The following is a 15,472-nucleotide window of genomic DNA, read 5'->3' on the forward strand; positions in this document are numbered from 1 at the left end:
ATATTGTCAACATTATTAAGGACAAGTGGTAGAAAATGAATTATTAATCTGCTTGTTCATTTACTGTTAATATCTGCTTGCTTTCTTTTTTAACACGTTCTATCTACACTTCTGTTAAAATGTAATAATCACTTATTATTCTGTTGTTTGATACTTTACATTAGTTTTAGATGATACCACACATTTAGGTATCCATCCGATACCAAGTCGTTACAGGATCATACATTGGTCATATTCAAAGTCCTCATGTGTCCAGAGACATATTTCTAAATTTAAAAAAAAACAAAAGAAGATTTTCTGATGTAATCATAGTAATATCGACTAGATACGCTATTGTACGTGGTATCATTACAGTGGATGTTAAGTGTAGATCCACCAATGGCGTTTGTTTATATTGTAGCGTCCCGGAAGAGTTGGTGCTGCAGGGAACTCTGGGTATTTGTTCTGTAGTGTTTATGTTGTGTTGCGGTGCAAATATATGTGTTTGTTGTTGTTTAGTGTGGTTTCACTATATGGCACAGGTTTATGACAGTGTTGGCATTGTTCATACTGCCACCCTTAGTGTGACATGTATGGCTGTTGACTAACTATGGCCTTCATTCGCTAGTCTGATGTGTGGTCAAAGCCAAGATGATTGTGTTATAAAGTCATTATCAGGCATAATGAAACCTTGATTAAACTTTACTAATCATAGACTCTATGACTTGTGATTTTTGTTTCATGTTGAACGGATCAAACACGCTACAAAATTAACAATTAATATTGGTTATTCAAAACATATTTTAAAGATTGAAAGTTGCCATCAATCCCACGTGAGTGCTCGTGTTTGCTGGCAGCATCATGAGCATGGGGTTCTGGAAACATATTTTATTCCACATTAAGAACTCCATTGATTTTAGTCCAACTTTAGCTCGTTCTGCAACTCCACTTGTGAGCATAGCCGCCGATCTCGTGAGATTGATGGCAACTTTCAATCTTTAAAATAATTTTTGAATAATCATCCTTGTTGTAATACATTTTGTGGCGTGTTTGGTCCGTTTTACACAATGCAATTTTTAAATCGCAAATCATAAAGTCTGTTCTTAACAAAGCCTAACCGAGAATCTATTGTGCTCGATAATGCACTAGTGACACATTTATCTTGACTTTGACCACACTGCACACGAGCGAATGAAGGCCATACTTAATCAACAGCCATACATGTCACACTAAGAGTGACAGTATGAACAATGCCAACACTGTCATAAATATGTGCCATATAGTGAAACCACACTAAACAACAATGACAAACACATTTTGGAAGAATATTTGCACCGCCACATGCCACCCGAACGCCTCCCTAGGGAGGTGATTAGGGCACGCTCAACCGGTAGGAGGCCACGGGGAAGACCCAGGACACGTTGGGAAGACTATGTCTCCCGGCTGGCCTGGGAACGCCTCGGGATCCCCCGGGAAGAGCTGGACGAAGTGGCTGGGAAGAGGAAAGTCTGGGTTTCCCCGCTTAGGCTGCTACCCCCGCGACCCGACCTCGGATAAGCGGAAGCGGAATATGGATGGATATTCGCACCGCAACACAACATAAACACTACAGAACAAATTCCCTGCAGCACCAACTCTTCCGGGACGCTACAACATAAACGAACACCATGGGTGGAGCTACACCTAACATCCACTGTAATGATACCACATACAATAGCCTATCTAGTTGATACTACTATAATTACATCGATATTTTTTAACATCACAAAAAAATATTCCGTTTTTTTTCAAATGTATATTATGTTTATAAACTTAGGAAATATGTCCCTAGCTGGACATGGACTTTGAATATGACCAATGTGTGATCCTGTAACTACTTGGTTACGGATAGATACCCAAATTTGTGGTATCATCCAAAACAAATGTAAAGTATCAAACAAGAGAAGAATAAGTGATTATTACATTTTAACAGAAGTGTAGATAGAACATGTTAAAAGAGAAAGTAAGCAGATATTAACAGTAAATGAACAAGTAGATTAATAATCAATTTTCTACCGCTTGTCCTTAAAGGCCTACTGAAAGCCACTACTACCGACCACGCAGTCTGATAGTTTATATATCAATGATGAAATCTTAACATTGCAACACATGCCAATACAGCCGGGTTAACTTATAAAGTGCAATTTTAAATTTCCCGCAAAACTTCTGGTTGAAAACGTCTATGTATGATGACGTATGCGCGTGACGTCAATCGTTGAAACGGAAGTATTCGGACCCATTGAATCCAATACAAAAAAGCTCTGTTTTCATCCCAAAATTCCACAGTATTCTGGACATCTGTGTTGGTGAATCTTTTGCAATTTGTTTAATGAACAATGGAGACTGCAAAGAAGAAAGCTTTAGGTGGGATCGGTGTATTAGCGGCTGGCTGCAGCAACACAACCAGGAGGACTTTGACTTGGATAGCAGACGCGCTATCCGACGCTAGCCACCTACCGCATTGATGATCGGGTGAAGTCCTTCTTCGCTCCGTCGATCGCTGGAACGCAGGTGAGCACGGGTGTTGATGAGCAGAAGAGGGCTGGCTGGTGTAGGGATAGCTAATGTTTTTAGCATAACTCTGTGAGGTCCCGTTGCTAAATTAGCTTCAATGGCGTCGTTAGTAACATCATTGTTAAGTTTCGCCAGGCTGGAAAGCATTAACCGTGTAGTTACAGGTCCATGGTTTAATAGTATTGTTGATTTTCTGTCTATCCTTCCAGTCAGGGGTTTATTTCTTTTGTTTCTATCTGCATTTAAGTCCGATGCTATCACGTTAGCTCCGTAGCTAAAGCGCTTCGCCGATGTATTGTCGTGGAGATAAACGTCACTGTGAATGTCCATTTCGCGTTCTCGACTCTCATTTTCAAGAGGATATAGTATCCGAGGTGGTTTAAAATACAAATCCGTGATCCACAATAGAAAAAGGAGAGAGTGTGGAATCCAATGAGCCAGCTTGTACCTAAGTTACGGTCAGAGCAAAAAAAGATACATCCTGCACTGCACTCTAGTCCTTCACTCTCACGTTCCTCATCCACGAATCTTTCATCCTGGCTCAAATTAATGGGGTAATCGTCGCTTTCTTGGTCCGAATCGCTCTCGCTGCTGGTGTAAACAATGGGGAAATGTGAGGAGCCTTTCAACCTGTGACATCACGCTACTTCCGGTACAAGCAAGGCTTTTTTTATCAGCGACCAAAAGTTGCGAACTTTATTGTCGATGTTCTCTACTAAATCCTTTCAGCAAAAATATGGCAATATCGCGAAATGATCAAGTATGACACATAGAATGGATCTGCTATCCCCGTTTAAATTTAAAAAAATCATTTCAGTAGGACTTTAATAATGTTGACAAAATAATAAAATGGAAAATGACACAATATGTTACTGCATACATCAGCAGACTAATTAGGAGCCTTTGTTTCTTTACTTACTAATAAAGGACAAGTTGTCTAGTATGTTCACTATTTTATTTAAGGACTTAACTGCAATAAGAAACATATGTTTAATGTAAATATTTTTTTGTTAAAATAAAGCCAATAATGAATTTTTTTGTGGTCCCCTTTATTTAGAAAACTACCGAAAAGTACCAAAATACTTTTGGTACTTATACCAAAATATTGGTATCAGGACAACACTAATAGACACACACCGAGCACCCACAGGCAGAAATGTAGATCGGCGCCTATGCTTGTGAGTGACTTGCTCATTCAAATAATCTATGTAGCATATATAAAAAAAGATGTAATAAACCAGTAATAGACGCCGTCTGCTTGGACACCATCACCCATCAACGCTTAGTGCCAGTTTGTGCCAAGTTAGCATCTCTCGCTCCTCAAGCAACCCCTGCGTGTCTTAATTGCCCCGATTTCTTAACGGAGTTCTGAACTGAGCGAGCTCCTCGCCACTGTTTCAAACCAGCCGCGATCATTCAGACGTCGCACAAATTACCAAAAAAAAAAGAAAAAAAAAGTGCGCACCTCCCCACCTCCTCCTCGTCCGACAGCAGCTGCAGTCTGCTCAAAGGCACTCCTATTAATTGTCTTTTGTCATGCGTAATTGCCCACTTGTTCAATGGTGGCGCGCACACTGGAGGCCCCACTAAGGTGCGTGGAGCACCTTCAAATGCGCTTTTTGCATCATTTACATCTCATTTAACGTTAATTTCATCCCCGTGTTAAATATAGACGCGGGTTGCAGTGAGAATGGATAAACCACCTGCTAATGCACCTAATAATAATATATGAGGGTGTGAAAGGGGGCCCCGCTGAATGGGCCTGCGTGGGACCCAAAACTTCACCTGCTTCCCCTCTCAATTAGGAATGTATCCCAAACTCGGACAGAAACGAGTTAAATTAGGCGTCAGCTAATTTTTAAGCAACTTCCCCCCCCTTCCCCTATAATCCCTTTGCAATCGTCCCCCAAGTTGAAAGGTTCAAATGGGCCCTAATGAAACAGTGACTAAACGCGCTTGTGTGGGTCTGCGTGGAACCCTGTCGATGCCCCTCAAAGCGGTGTGAGCCCCGCAACCGTCGGGGGGTCTCCCCCCTAAATGCGTGTCCCCAAGCGGGGACAATCTAACCTGTCAAAGCCTTTGGCCGCTTCTATATATCCTGTCCTGCGCGCCCTGCGCCCAAATGGCCGCACACAACAATCAGCCGACGTGGGACCCAAACCGCAATTAAACTCGCTTTGGATCACCCTAAAAAAAAAGGGAAAGAAAAGAAAGAAAGAAAAAAAGGAACCATTATCATGAACGTTTAGGAGGAATGGGAGCTTCATTGAAAAAAAAAAAAAGTTTAAAACACAGTGCAGCCACTTATATATATATATATATATATATATATATATATATATATATATATATATATATATATATATATATATATATATATATGTATATTTTTTTGAATTATCTTTCTTTTTTATTTTAATAAAGAAATATATTTTTTTATATACTGTATATTTACATATATATAAAAATAATAATAAAAAAAAATATATATATATATATAAATATATATATATTTAAAATATATATATATATATATATATATATATATATATATATATATATATATATATATATATATATATATATACATATGTATTATTCATTTTGTATACATATGTAAATATATATAAAAAATATATTTGGTTTTTTTTTAAATAAAAAAATAAAATAAATAAAGATAATTAATATATATATATATATATGTATATATATATATATATATATATATATATATATATATATATATATATATATATATATATATATATATATATATGCAATTAAAATGTTTGAAAAAGTAATACCAACAACATAATATATTTTAATTTAAATTGTTATGTAAAAATAAACTCAATTATTTGAATGGATAATATTTGTGTATTGTCATGTATGAATAAGTACACATTTAAAACTATCATTTGTGCAACTTACCTACAAAATGCATTGATTTATAAAAAAACTATTTTCTTCAACTTGTTTATTTGTATTTATTTGAATATATCTCACATTGCATGTTTTTTCTTAGTTTTTAAACTATGCATATTTTTTTCAATATATATTGTATAACTTATTACATTTAAAATAAAACGTATAAAAATGCAATTTTCCAAACAACTGGAATTAGGAGCAAAAATGATTGCTGCATGCATCTCTTTTCTTAATTACAAATATGTTTATTTTTATAAATATTATAACTAGTCATATTTAATACATTAATAAAACGTATAAAAGTGCAATTTTCCAACAGAATAGGAGAACAACTGACTGTTGTAAGCATTTTTTTTGTTTCAACTGCGTTTGTATTTGTTGTTGTACATAATATTCAAGTATAACTTAATACATTAAGTATAAAACCAAAAGTATAACATTGCAATTTTCCAGAGTATATGGAAAATGTATTGATGCATGCATTTATTTTCTTTTGTTTATTTTTGCATTATTATAGTCATATTTAGTGCATACATAAAACGTAGAACAGTGCAATTTTCTATATTTGGAACTGGATTGAGGCAACATTGTTTCTTTCAAAGCAAACACTTGTTTAAATATTGTAGTCACCCCACAAAATATCAGAAACAAAAACTGCAACCATATTGTTACATGCATATGACCATCATGCTGCATTTACGGACAAGTGCCTGAATTGTAAATTCCAACACTTTTGGTTGAAGCACCTTTTGGACGAATACATAAGCAATGAAAAGGTAAGTCCAACATGTTTATTATTACAATAAATACACATATACACAATAGCTCGCAAACACGGGTTGTGCTATTATTTCATATATCGCTTCTATAAGGGCGCACAGTGAGGGGGTCATAGGTCACAACTAGGGATGTCCGATAATGGCTTTTTTTGCCGATATCCGATATTGTCCAACTCTTAATTACCGATACCGATATATACAGTCGTGAAATTAACACATTATTATGCCTAATTTGGACAACCAGGTATGGTGAAGATAAGGTCCTTTAAAAAAAAAAATAAGATGAATAAATTTAAAACATCTTCTTGAATAAAAAAGAAAGTAAAACAATATAAAACAGTTACATAGAAACTAGTAATTAATGAAAATGAGTAAAATTAACTGTTAAATGTTTGTACTATTAGTGGACCAGCAGCGCGCACAATCATGTGTGCTTACGGACTGTATCCCTTGCAGACTGTATTGTTGATATATAATGTAGCAACCAGAAATATTAATAACAGAAAGAAACAACCCTTTTGTGTGATGAGTGTAAATGGGGGAGGGAGGTTTTTTGGGTTGGTGTACTAGTTGTAAGTGTATCTTGTGTTTTTTATGTTGATTTAATAAAAAACAAAAAACGATACCGATAATAAAAAAATTGATACCGATAATTTCCGATATTACATTTTCCGATATTATCGGACATCTCTAGTCACAACCTATACAGGGGTCACATTATACCAAAGTTTCTCTTTCATGCACGATGGTCCAAAGTCACATGACCGCCGCGTCCTTCTCCTCGGAGGCCGAGGCGGGCGAGAGGGACTCCTCGTCCTCGGAGCGCGGGTAGTCCGCCGGGCCGCCTTGGTGACGCGCGGCCGCCGCGCACTTGCAGCCGCCGTGCAGCGCGCTCCTCTGCGCCGCCTTGCCCTCCTTCTTGTGCTTGACGCGCCGGTTCTGGAACCAGATCTTCACCTGCTTCTCGGACAGGCTCAGGTAGGTGGCGATCTCGATCCTGCGCAGGCGCGACAGGTACATGTTGCTGGAGAACTCGCGCTCCAGCTCCAGCAGCTGCGTGCTGGTGAAGGCCGTGCGCATGCGCTTGCCGTTTTGGACGTGGGTGCCCTCCGTGGCGCCTGGAGATAAAGTCGGGGCTTTAGGCTCTTGGAGCATCCATAACATTCTACACGGATGTCCGTGGTGCTTCTTACCCATCGACACGCAGTGGTACCTCCGCGGGTCCGTGACGCTGAAGGTGGCCGTGCAAACGGGTGCGTGTCCCGGGTGCGCAAGAGAGGGAGTCTGCTGGTGCTGGTGCGCGAACCTGTGGCAGTACTCGGCGCCCGCAAAGTGGCCCTTGAGCGCGGGCACGCCGCCCCGGGACGCGTGTATGTGCGTGGTGACGCACAGCGGGCACACGCAGAAGGCGCCGCTCTTCCTGGAGGGACACGCCGGGCCCACGGACACGACGCCCGGGGCGTGCACGCCGATGGGCAGGAGGAAGTCGTGCGCCGCCGGGTGCCGCTCGGCCGCCCCGGGTCTGACCGCCGCATCCTTGACGATGAGGGAATCCACGTAGAAGGACCTCGACATGTCTGATCCGGGCGCGATGTGATCCCCCTCGGGCGCTGGCAAAGGTGCTTATAGTTTGATGGCGCAACAAAAGGGACCCCGAGGAAGGAAAGATGGGTGGGCCCTGCAGCGTCACCCACGTGCTGCAAGGTTTATGCTGTCAGCAAGCCAGACCACGTGACTGACGCCCCCACCCACCACCACCACCAACAACCCCATTCCACCTTACTCTTTTCAACACATTTGAGTCAATATGTTTCTTCCTAAACAAACTCACATAAAAAGTGAATATTTTCTATACTGGACTAACAAAAATACCACTGTGTTGTAACAATACCAATATTTTGGTACCGGTACCGGTACTAAAATTATTTCTATACTTTTCTAAATAAAGGGGACCACAAAAAATGGCATTATTGGCTTTATTCTAACAGAAAATCTTAGGGTACATTAAACATATGTTTCTTATTGCAGTTAAAGGCCTACTGAAATGAGATTTTCTTATTTAAACGGGGATAGCAGATCCATTCTATGTGTCATACTTGATCATTTCGCGATATTGCCATATTTTAGTAGAAAACATCGACGATAAAGTTCGCAACTTTTGGTCGCTGATAAAAAAGCCTTGCCTGTACCGGAAGTAGCGTGACGTCACAGGTTGTGGAGCTCCTCACATCTGCACATTGTTTACAATCATGGCCAGCAGCAGCGAGAGCGATTCGGACCGAGAAAGCGACGATTACCCCAGTAATTTGAGCGAGGATGAAAGATTTGTGGATGAGGAAAGTGAGAGTGAAGGACTAGAGGGCAGTGGAAGCGATTCAGATAGGGAAGATGCTGTGAGAGGCGGGTGGGACCTGATATTCAGCTGGGAATGACTAAAACAGTAAATAAACACAAGACATATATATATACTCTATTAGCCACAACACAACCAGGCTTATATTTAATATGCCACAAATTAATCCCGCATAACAAAAACCTCCCCCCTCCCGCCAATACAAATCAAACACCCGCACAACACACTCAATCCCACAGCCCAAAGTACCGTTCACCTCCGCAAAGTTCATACAGCACATATATTTCCCCAAAGTTACGTACGTGACATGCACATAGCGGCACGCACGTACGGGCAAGCGATCAAATGTTTGGAAGTCGCAGCTGCGTACTCACGGTAGCGCGTATCCAACTCAAAGTCCTCCTGGTAAGATGCTCTGTTGTCCCAATTCTCTACGTGTTTGTGTTGCTGCAGCTGGCCGCTAATACACCGCTTCCCACCTACAGCTTTCTTCTTTGCTGTCTTCATTGTTCATTAAAAAAATTGCAAAAGATTCACCAACACAGATGTCCAGAATACTGTGGAATTTTGCGATGAAAACAGACGACTTAATAGCTGGCCACAATGGTGTCCGAAAATGTCCGCTACAATCCGTGATGTCACGTGCAAACGTCATCATACCGAGACGTTTTCAGCAGGATATTTCGCAGGAAATTTAAAATTGCACTTTACTAATTTAACCCGGCCGTATTGGCATGTGTTGCAATGTTAAGATATTATCATTGATGTATAAACTATCAGACTGCATGGTCGGTAGTAGTGGGTATCAGTAGGCCTTTAAGTCCTTAAATAAAATAGTGAAATTACAAGACAACTTGTCTTTTAGTAGTAAGTAAACAAACAAAAACTCCTAATTTAGCTGCTGACATATGCAGTAACATATTGTGTCATTTTCCATTCTGTTATTTTGTCAAAATTATTAAGGACAAGCGGTAGAAAATGAATTATTAATCCACTTGTTCATTTACTGTTAATATCTGCTTACTTTCTCTTTTAACATGTTCTATCTACACTTCTGTTCAAATGTAATAATCACTTATTCTTCTGTTGTTTGATACTTTACATTAGTTTTGGATGATAACACAAATTTGGGTATCAATCCGATACCAAGTAGTTACAGGATCATACATTGGTCATATTCAAAGTCCTCATGTGTCCAGGGACATATTTCCTCAGTTTATAAACATAATATAAATTTTTTTTTAAAAAGAAAGAAGATGTGATGCCAAAAAATATCGACATAATCATAGTAGTATCGACTAGATACGTGCCTGTACTTGATATCATTACAGTGGATGTTAGGTGTAGATCCACCAATGGCGTTTGTTTACATCTTGATGCCGGTGAGCTACGGTGTGTAGTGAAACATGTTTAGCCATTCCTCGTCCTGCAGGGATGAGACTTGTAAGAAACGTACTTTATTTGTCGCCATGGAGACCAGGATTAGTGATTTAGAAGTCGCTAGCTAGCTAGCCATGTCTTAAAGCACCTCTTCCTGATGGCATTTTAGTGTTATAACTTCACTTTTATCGTTAGTTTTTAAGCCAAAATGCGTCCGTTCTCCCTTTTCTGTCTACACACTGTGTCTGCTTGTAAGTACTCCGTGATTGTGCACTGCCGAACATGCTCGTCTGCTCGTAAACCAGCAATGTCACGACGTGACTTGGACGCGGGCGCTGCGGGGACCGGTACGTTTCAGAGGCGGTATCGCGCCAAAAATGATTCATTAGTATCGCGGTACTGTACTAATACCGGTATACCGTACAACCCTAGTTGTATAGTTGATATAAAAGCTTAAATCGGGGGTGGGCAACCCCCATGCTTTTTCAAAAATGTATGAAAATGGAAAAAGATGAGGGAAAAATACATACAGTCGTGGTCAAAAGTTTACATACACTTGTAAAGGACATAATGTCATGGCTGTCTTGAGTTTCCAATAATTTCTACAACTCTTATTTTTTTGTGATAGAGTGATTGGAGCACATACTTGTTGGTCACAAAAAACATTTATGAAGTTTGGTTCTTTTATGAATTTATGATGGGTCTACTGAAAATGTGACCAAATCTGCTGGGTCAAAAGTATACATACAGCAATGTTAATATTTGCTTACATGTCCCTTGGCAAGTTTCACTGCAATAAGGCACTTTTGGTAGCCATCCACTTCTATTTGTATTTGCTTTCTACAATTTTGGCAGGTGGATTACGTCAAAAATCTAACAAGGAAGCGCCGCAAACACATAGCATCAGGTCAAAGTTAGTAGCAGTCATGGCGCCCTGTAGTCACGTGAGTGCCTTTTGACCAATCATTGAGGAGATCGCCTGTAAACGGGTTGTCCATACTCTCTTTATACACAACTCTGTATCAAACAAAGAGAATAAGTATGGAGCTAAAGTCATAGAGAAGTTTCTTAAGTGCAAAAAATATGACTAAAGTGGTGAGGCTGCATTGTCATTTGCACTTGAATTTATTTTGTAAGAACGTATTTTAGCACTGTGTAAATGAATTGTTCATCAGTTTTTATGAGTTACTTTATTTGCAGTATATTTAATTAGTATTAATTGTTACAGACAGCCTTACCTAACAAAAGTAGGATTACTAATTCAGTGTTAACATTTTAGTGGGGTCCTGGGCCCTTCTGTAGTGGAAACGTTGAGGTCATAAAGGTTACGAACACCAGCAATATTTGAGTTTTCTGATGACCACATGTATTCAACAATATTGTGGTTGTTTGCATGTTTCTGATCATGCTCTGTTGTGGTATCCAAAGTGCAGCCCAGGGGCCGTTTTTGGCCCGCAGCTCGTTTTTATTGGCATATTCTAAAAATACAATGAATTAATTATTAATGAGTTGTATTCAATTTAAGTATTTTGTTTATTTATACATTTATAGGAACTTCAGAAACTAAGCAGCGTTAGTTAACAGTGCTTTGAAAGAAGGCACAATCACATACATCCATTACACTACACCACACACACACACACACACACACACACACACACACACACACACACACACACACACACACACACACACACACACACACACACACACACACACACACACACACACACACACACACACTAGGCACCACATCATTGATGTTGTGAATCAGTGATTCTCAAACTGTGGTACGTGAACCACAGTTTGGGCTCCATCCAGTGGTACGCTAAATAATTACTTGATTAAAGTACAGTCTTTTATTTTCCTTCAAATACAGTGTTACTGTTCACACGGTGTATAATGTTACAATTGCTAAAAATATTAAATATACTTTCTAAATAAAACCTCTGCCTTGTTTTTAATGAATACTTTGGCCTACAATGCTACTGGATTTTATTGTTGGTCATTATGGTGGTACTTGGACAGCCACGTGTGTTCTGAAGTGGTACTTGGTGGAATATACAATATGCAATACAATTGTAAGATAGCTAAAATGCCAAGAAATCTGAGTTCTTGATCATAACAATGATTCTATAAAGCTAAAATACCACAAGATAAATGATAATACAATAAATATACAATTAATTACAAAAGAATTCAAGGTATATTTACTGTTATGAGTAGATTATTTGATATAACAGATTTTGCTTTGTTTTGATATTTTAGCATAACATTGACCTACATTGGATTGGCATCTTCAATGTACAAAATATAGTACTGTATTACTTGACTACACTCCTCATTCAGACATTCCTGATCAATATTCACGCATTATTAGGTAAACAGACACAACAAATGCAAATTGCAACTGTGGTAACATTTGGGATTTAAAAAATCCAATCAATATGTCAAATTTAATTCACACATTTACAGTTCGGAACAGATAACCAAAAGCAGACAGGAATGGTCGACTTAGATGTAACTAAAAAGTAATTAAAACATAATGCTCAGATTCTTGTTAGACATTTATTAATCAAAAGCTGTTTCTAATTTACATATTGTATTAATTCAAACAGCCCTCAGCATATTTCCACTGTTTCTCTGGTTTGTGTCCGCAGCACAGATTTATTGTGTGGAATTTAATGCAACAACACAATATGTTTATTATTGTGTGCACGACTGCACTGCATCATAACTCATACGGATAGCTGAGACTTGTGATTTGGCAGCAAAAAATGCATTGGAGGTTCTGTCTCCTTGCTAACAGAACAACTTCATGGACGCCATATGTGACATACTGTACAGCTATAATGTCCTAATATGTGACATGTACAGTACAGGCCAAAAGTTTGGACCTAACTTCTCATTTCAATGCATTTTCTTTATTTTCATGACTATTTACATTGTAGATTGTCACTGAAGGCATCAAAACTATGACAACTGTGAAGTTAAAACCATTTCAGGTGACTACCTCCTGAAGCTCATCGAGAGAATGCCAAGAGTGTGCAAAGCAGTAATCAGAGCAAATGGTGGCTATTTTGAAGAAACTAGAATATAAAACATGTTTTTAGTTATTTCACCTTTTTTTGTTAAATACATAACTCCACATGTGTTCATTCATAGTTGTGATGCCTTCAGTGACAATCTACAATGTAAATAGTCATGAACATAAAGAAAACACATTGAATGAAAAGGTGTGTCCCAACTTTTGCCCTGTACTGTATGTGACCTATAAACCAAAATGGTGTCTGCAGGGTTTGTCTGATACATTTACCATTATTGATTTCATTAAAAGCTTCTAAAAGAAGAGCAACAAGGCTTCCGATTCGGGATGTGCTGATTGATTGGCCACTCATCGGTATCGGCTGATTTTCGTGAAAAAGTAGGTGTCATGATCTGTGGTCTGGATCATGATTTTGTTATTTTGTGTTAGTTTTAAGACTCCAATAGTTCCTGTTTTTGTACATCCTTGTTTGTTTTAGTTTCCATGGCGACTGATTTGTTTCACCTGCCTCATGTGTACGGGACACGCACCTGCTCTAATCAATAGACTGTTATTTAAGCCTGTCTTTGCCAGTTAGTCGTCCTGGCGTCATTGCTCTTTTCATGTCACAGTTTCATCCTTGTTTCATGCTTAATTCATGCTGCTCGTTCCATGTCTGACTCCAAGTTTATGCTAGTTATTTGTTTCATGCCACAGTAAGTCTTGTGTGTTCTATGCCATAGTTTGGTTAGTTGTTTCATGTCTATAGTTTCATGTCCTAAGTTTTTGCCTTAGCTTCCGCATGCGATAGGCACGCTTGCCTTCGGGTTTTCTGTTTTTTGTACCCTTTTGAGTTTTGAATAATAAAATATGTTCCTACCTTCACGCCTTGTCCGGAATAGTCCGATTGCTTCCCGGGAGAATAAACCTTGCAGTAAGCTGCGACCCCCCCGCCTTGACAGTACGTAAGTAGCCATTGCTGATTAATGTCTTTTAATGTTGATTACAAACTCCGGTTCTCTCGCTGACAAGCGGCCAGCAGCTAATTATGTGTCTCCATACACAGTGTGGAATCACTCCATAAGTTTGTAATAATCCCCTCCTTTATGGCATATAAACTGCATTTCTCATTATCTTCAGTATCATTATCATGTAATGTTATCAGTGGAGGACGAGGCTTAACGTGTTACACACCGAAAGAAAGTCAAGATTAGGCGTGCTAATAGCTAATCTAAACTAACACCAAAAAAAAATTAATGTTTAGTAAAGTTTAAGAAGTATGTATGCATATTGGACCACGTTGTTGTAGAAAGTAAGCAGTTAACAAGTAGATAACGGCATGGCGAAGTTAGTAGAGTGGCTGTGCCAGCAATCGGAGTGTTGCTGGTTACTGGGGTTTAATTCCCACCTTCTACCTTCCTAGTCACGTCCGTTGTGTCCTTGGGCAAGACACTTCACCCTTTGCCTCTGATGGCTGCTGGTTAGCGCCTTGCATGGCAGCTCCCGCCATCAGTGTGTGAATGTGTGTGTGAATGGGTAAATGTGGAAATACTGTCAAAGCGCTTTGAGTACCTTGAAGGTAGAAAAGCGCTATACAAGTATAACCCATTTATCATTTATCATTTATAATATCACAACTGTTGGTGTGTCAACATTAACATGTAAAAGAAGGATCGGATCGATCCATAAATTGGTGGTGTCGATATTAAGGGTATTATCAGTAACTGATCGATATTTATCTTCCCAAATAGATTTTTTTTTGTTATGTTTACAAATTCAGGGAATAATTCCCGAGAAACAGGAGGATTTAGAGGGCAAAACCCAAAGGATTTTAATGAGTAACATAGTACTTTTTACTCTTGTTTAGTCATTGTGTACTATTGACTTTGTTTTGCACTAACTATTGTATGTAATAATAGACAACGAGGAACTACTTTAAATATTGTGTTGATATTGTCGATAGCACTCAACATAAATACATGTAAAAATGTACAGTGATCGGCATTGGTATCGGCCAACCTCACTCACGGGTGATCTGTATCGGAGTGAGTAGCAAAAAACCTCGATCGGATTATCCCTACATCCAACACATTTTTTCGTACAAATTTGTCAATTTGTAATGCCTTTAACGGAACCAAACATGACAAGTCTGACCCCTATTTCAAAGAATATCATACCAAAGACTATAAAAATGGGACCCATTACCTGCCTGCTTGACACTCTGCATCAAGGGTTGGAATTGGGGGTTAAATCACCAAAAATTATTCCTGGGTGCGGCCACTGCTGCTGCTCACTGCTCCCCTCACCTCCCAGGGGGTGATCAAGGGTGATGGGTCAAATGCAGAGAATAATTTTGCCACACCTAGTGTGTGTGTGACAATCACGGGTACTTTAACTTTTTAACTGTTATAATGATAATAAAAAATAATAACGTTAAGTCTCTTTACTGGTGTACTAATCAATGCCCATAAGTTA

At 38.9% G+C, this 15,472-nt stretch overlaps 2 protein-coding genes across 5 annotated transcripts in view; both read right to left on the reverse strand.

The window, feature by feature from the left end:
* The window catches only part of pdgfra (platelet-derived growth factor receptor, alpha polypeptide), a 140,313-nt gene that overhangs the window by 71,274 nt on the left and 53,567 nt on the right, over positions 1-15,472 (reverse strand). The window lies entirely within an intron of this gene.
* The window catches only part of gsx2 (GS homeobox 2), a 63,396-nt gene continuing 54,046 nt past the window's right edge, over positions 6,123-15,472 (reverse strand). For all 3 annotated transcript variants that reach the window (XM_062038397.1, XM_062038396.1, XM_062038395.1), the window contains 2 exons: positions 7,433-7,849; positions 6,123-7,357 (listed from right to left, as the gene is read on the reverse strand). In XM_062038397.1, coding sequence (XP_061894381.1) covers positions 6,996-7,357; positions 7,433-7,814 — 744 coding nt within the window. In that variant the 5' untranslated portion in view covers positions 7,815-7,849 and the 3' untranslated portion in view covers positions 6,123-6,995. The remainder of the gene's footprint in view (positions 7,358-7,432; positions 7,850-15,472) is intronic.

Source organism: Entelurus aequoreus, linkage group LG27 (assembly GCF_033978785.1).
Source record: "Entelurus aequoreus isolate RoL-2023_Sb linkage group LG27, RoL_Eaeq_v1.1, whole genome shotgun sequence".
Lineage (NCBI taxonomy): Eukaryota > Metazoa > Chordata > Actinopteri > Syngnathiformes > Syngnathidae > Entelurus > Entelurus aequoreus.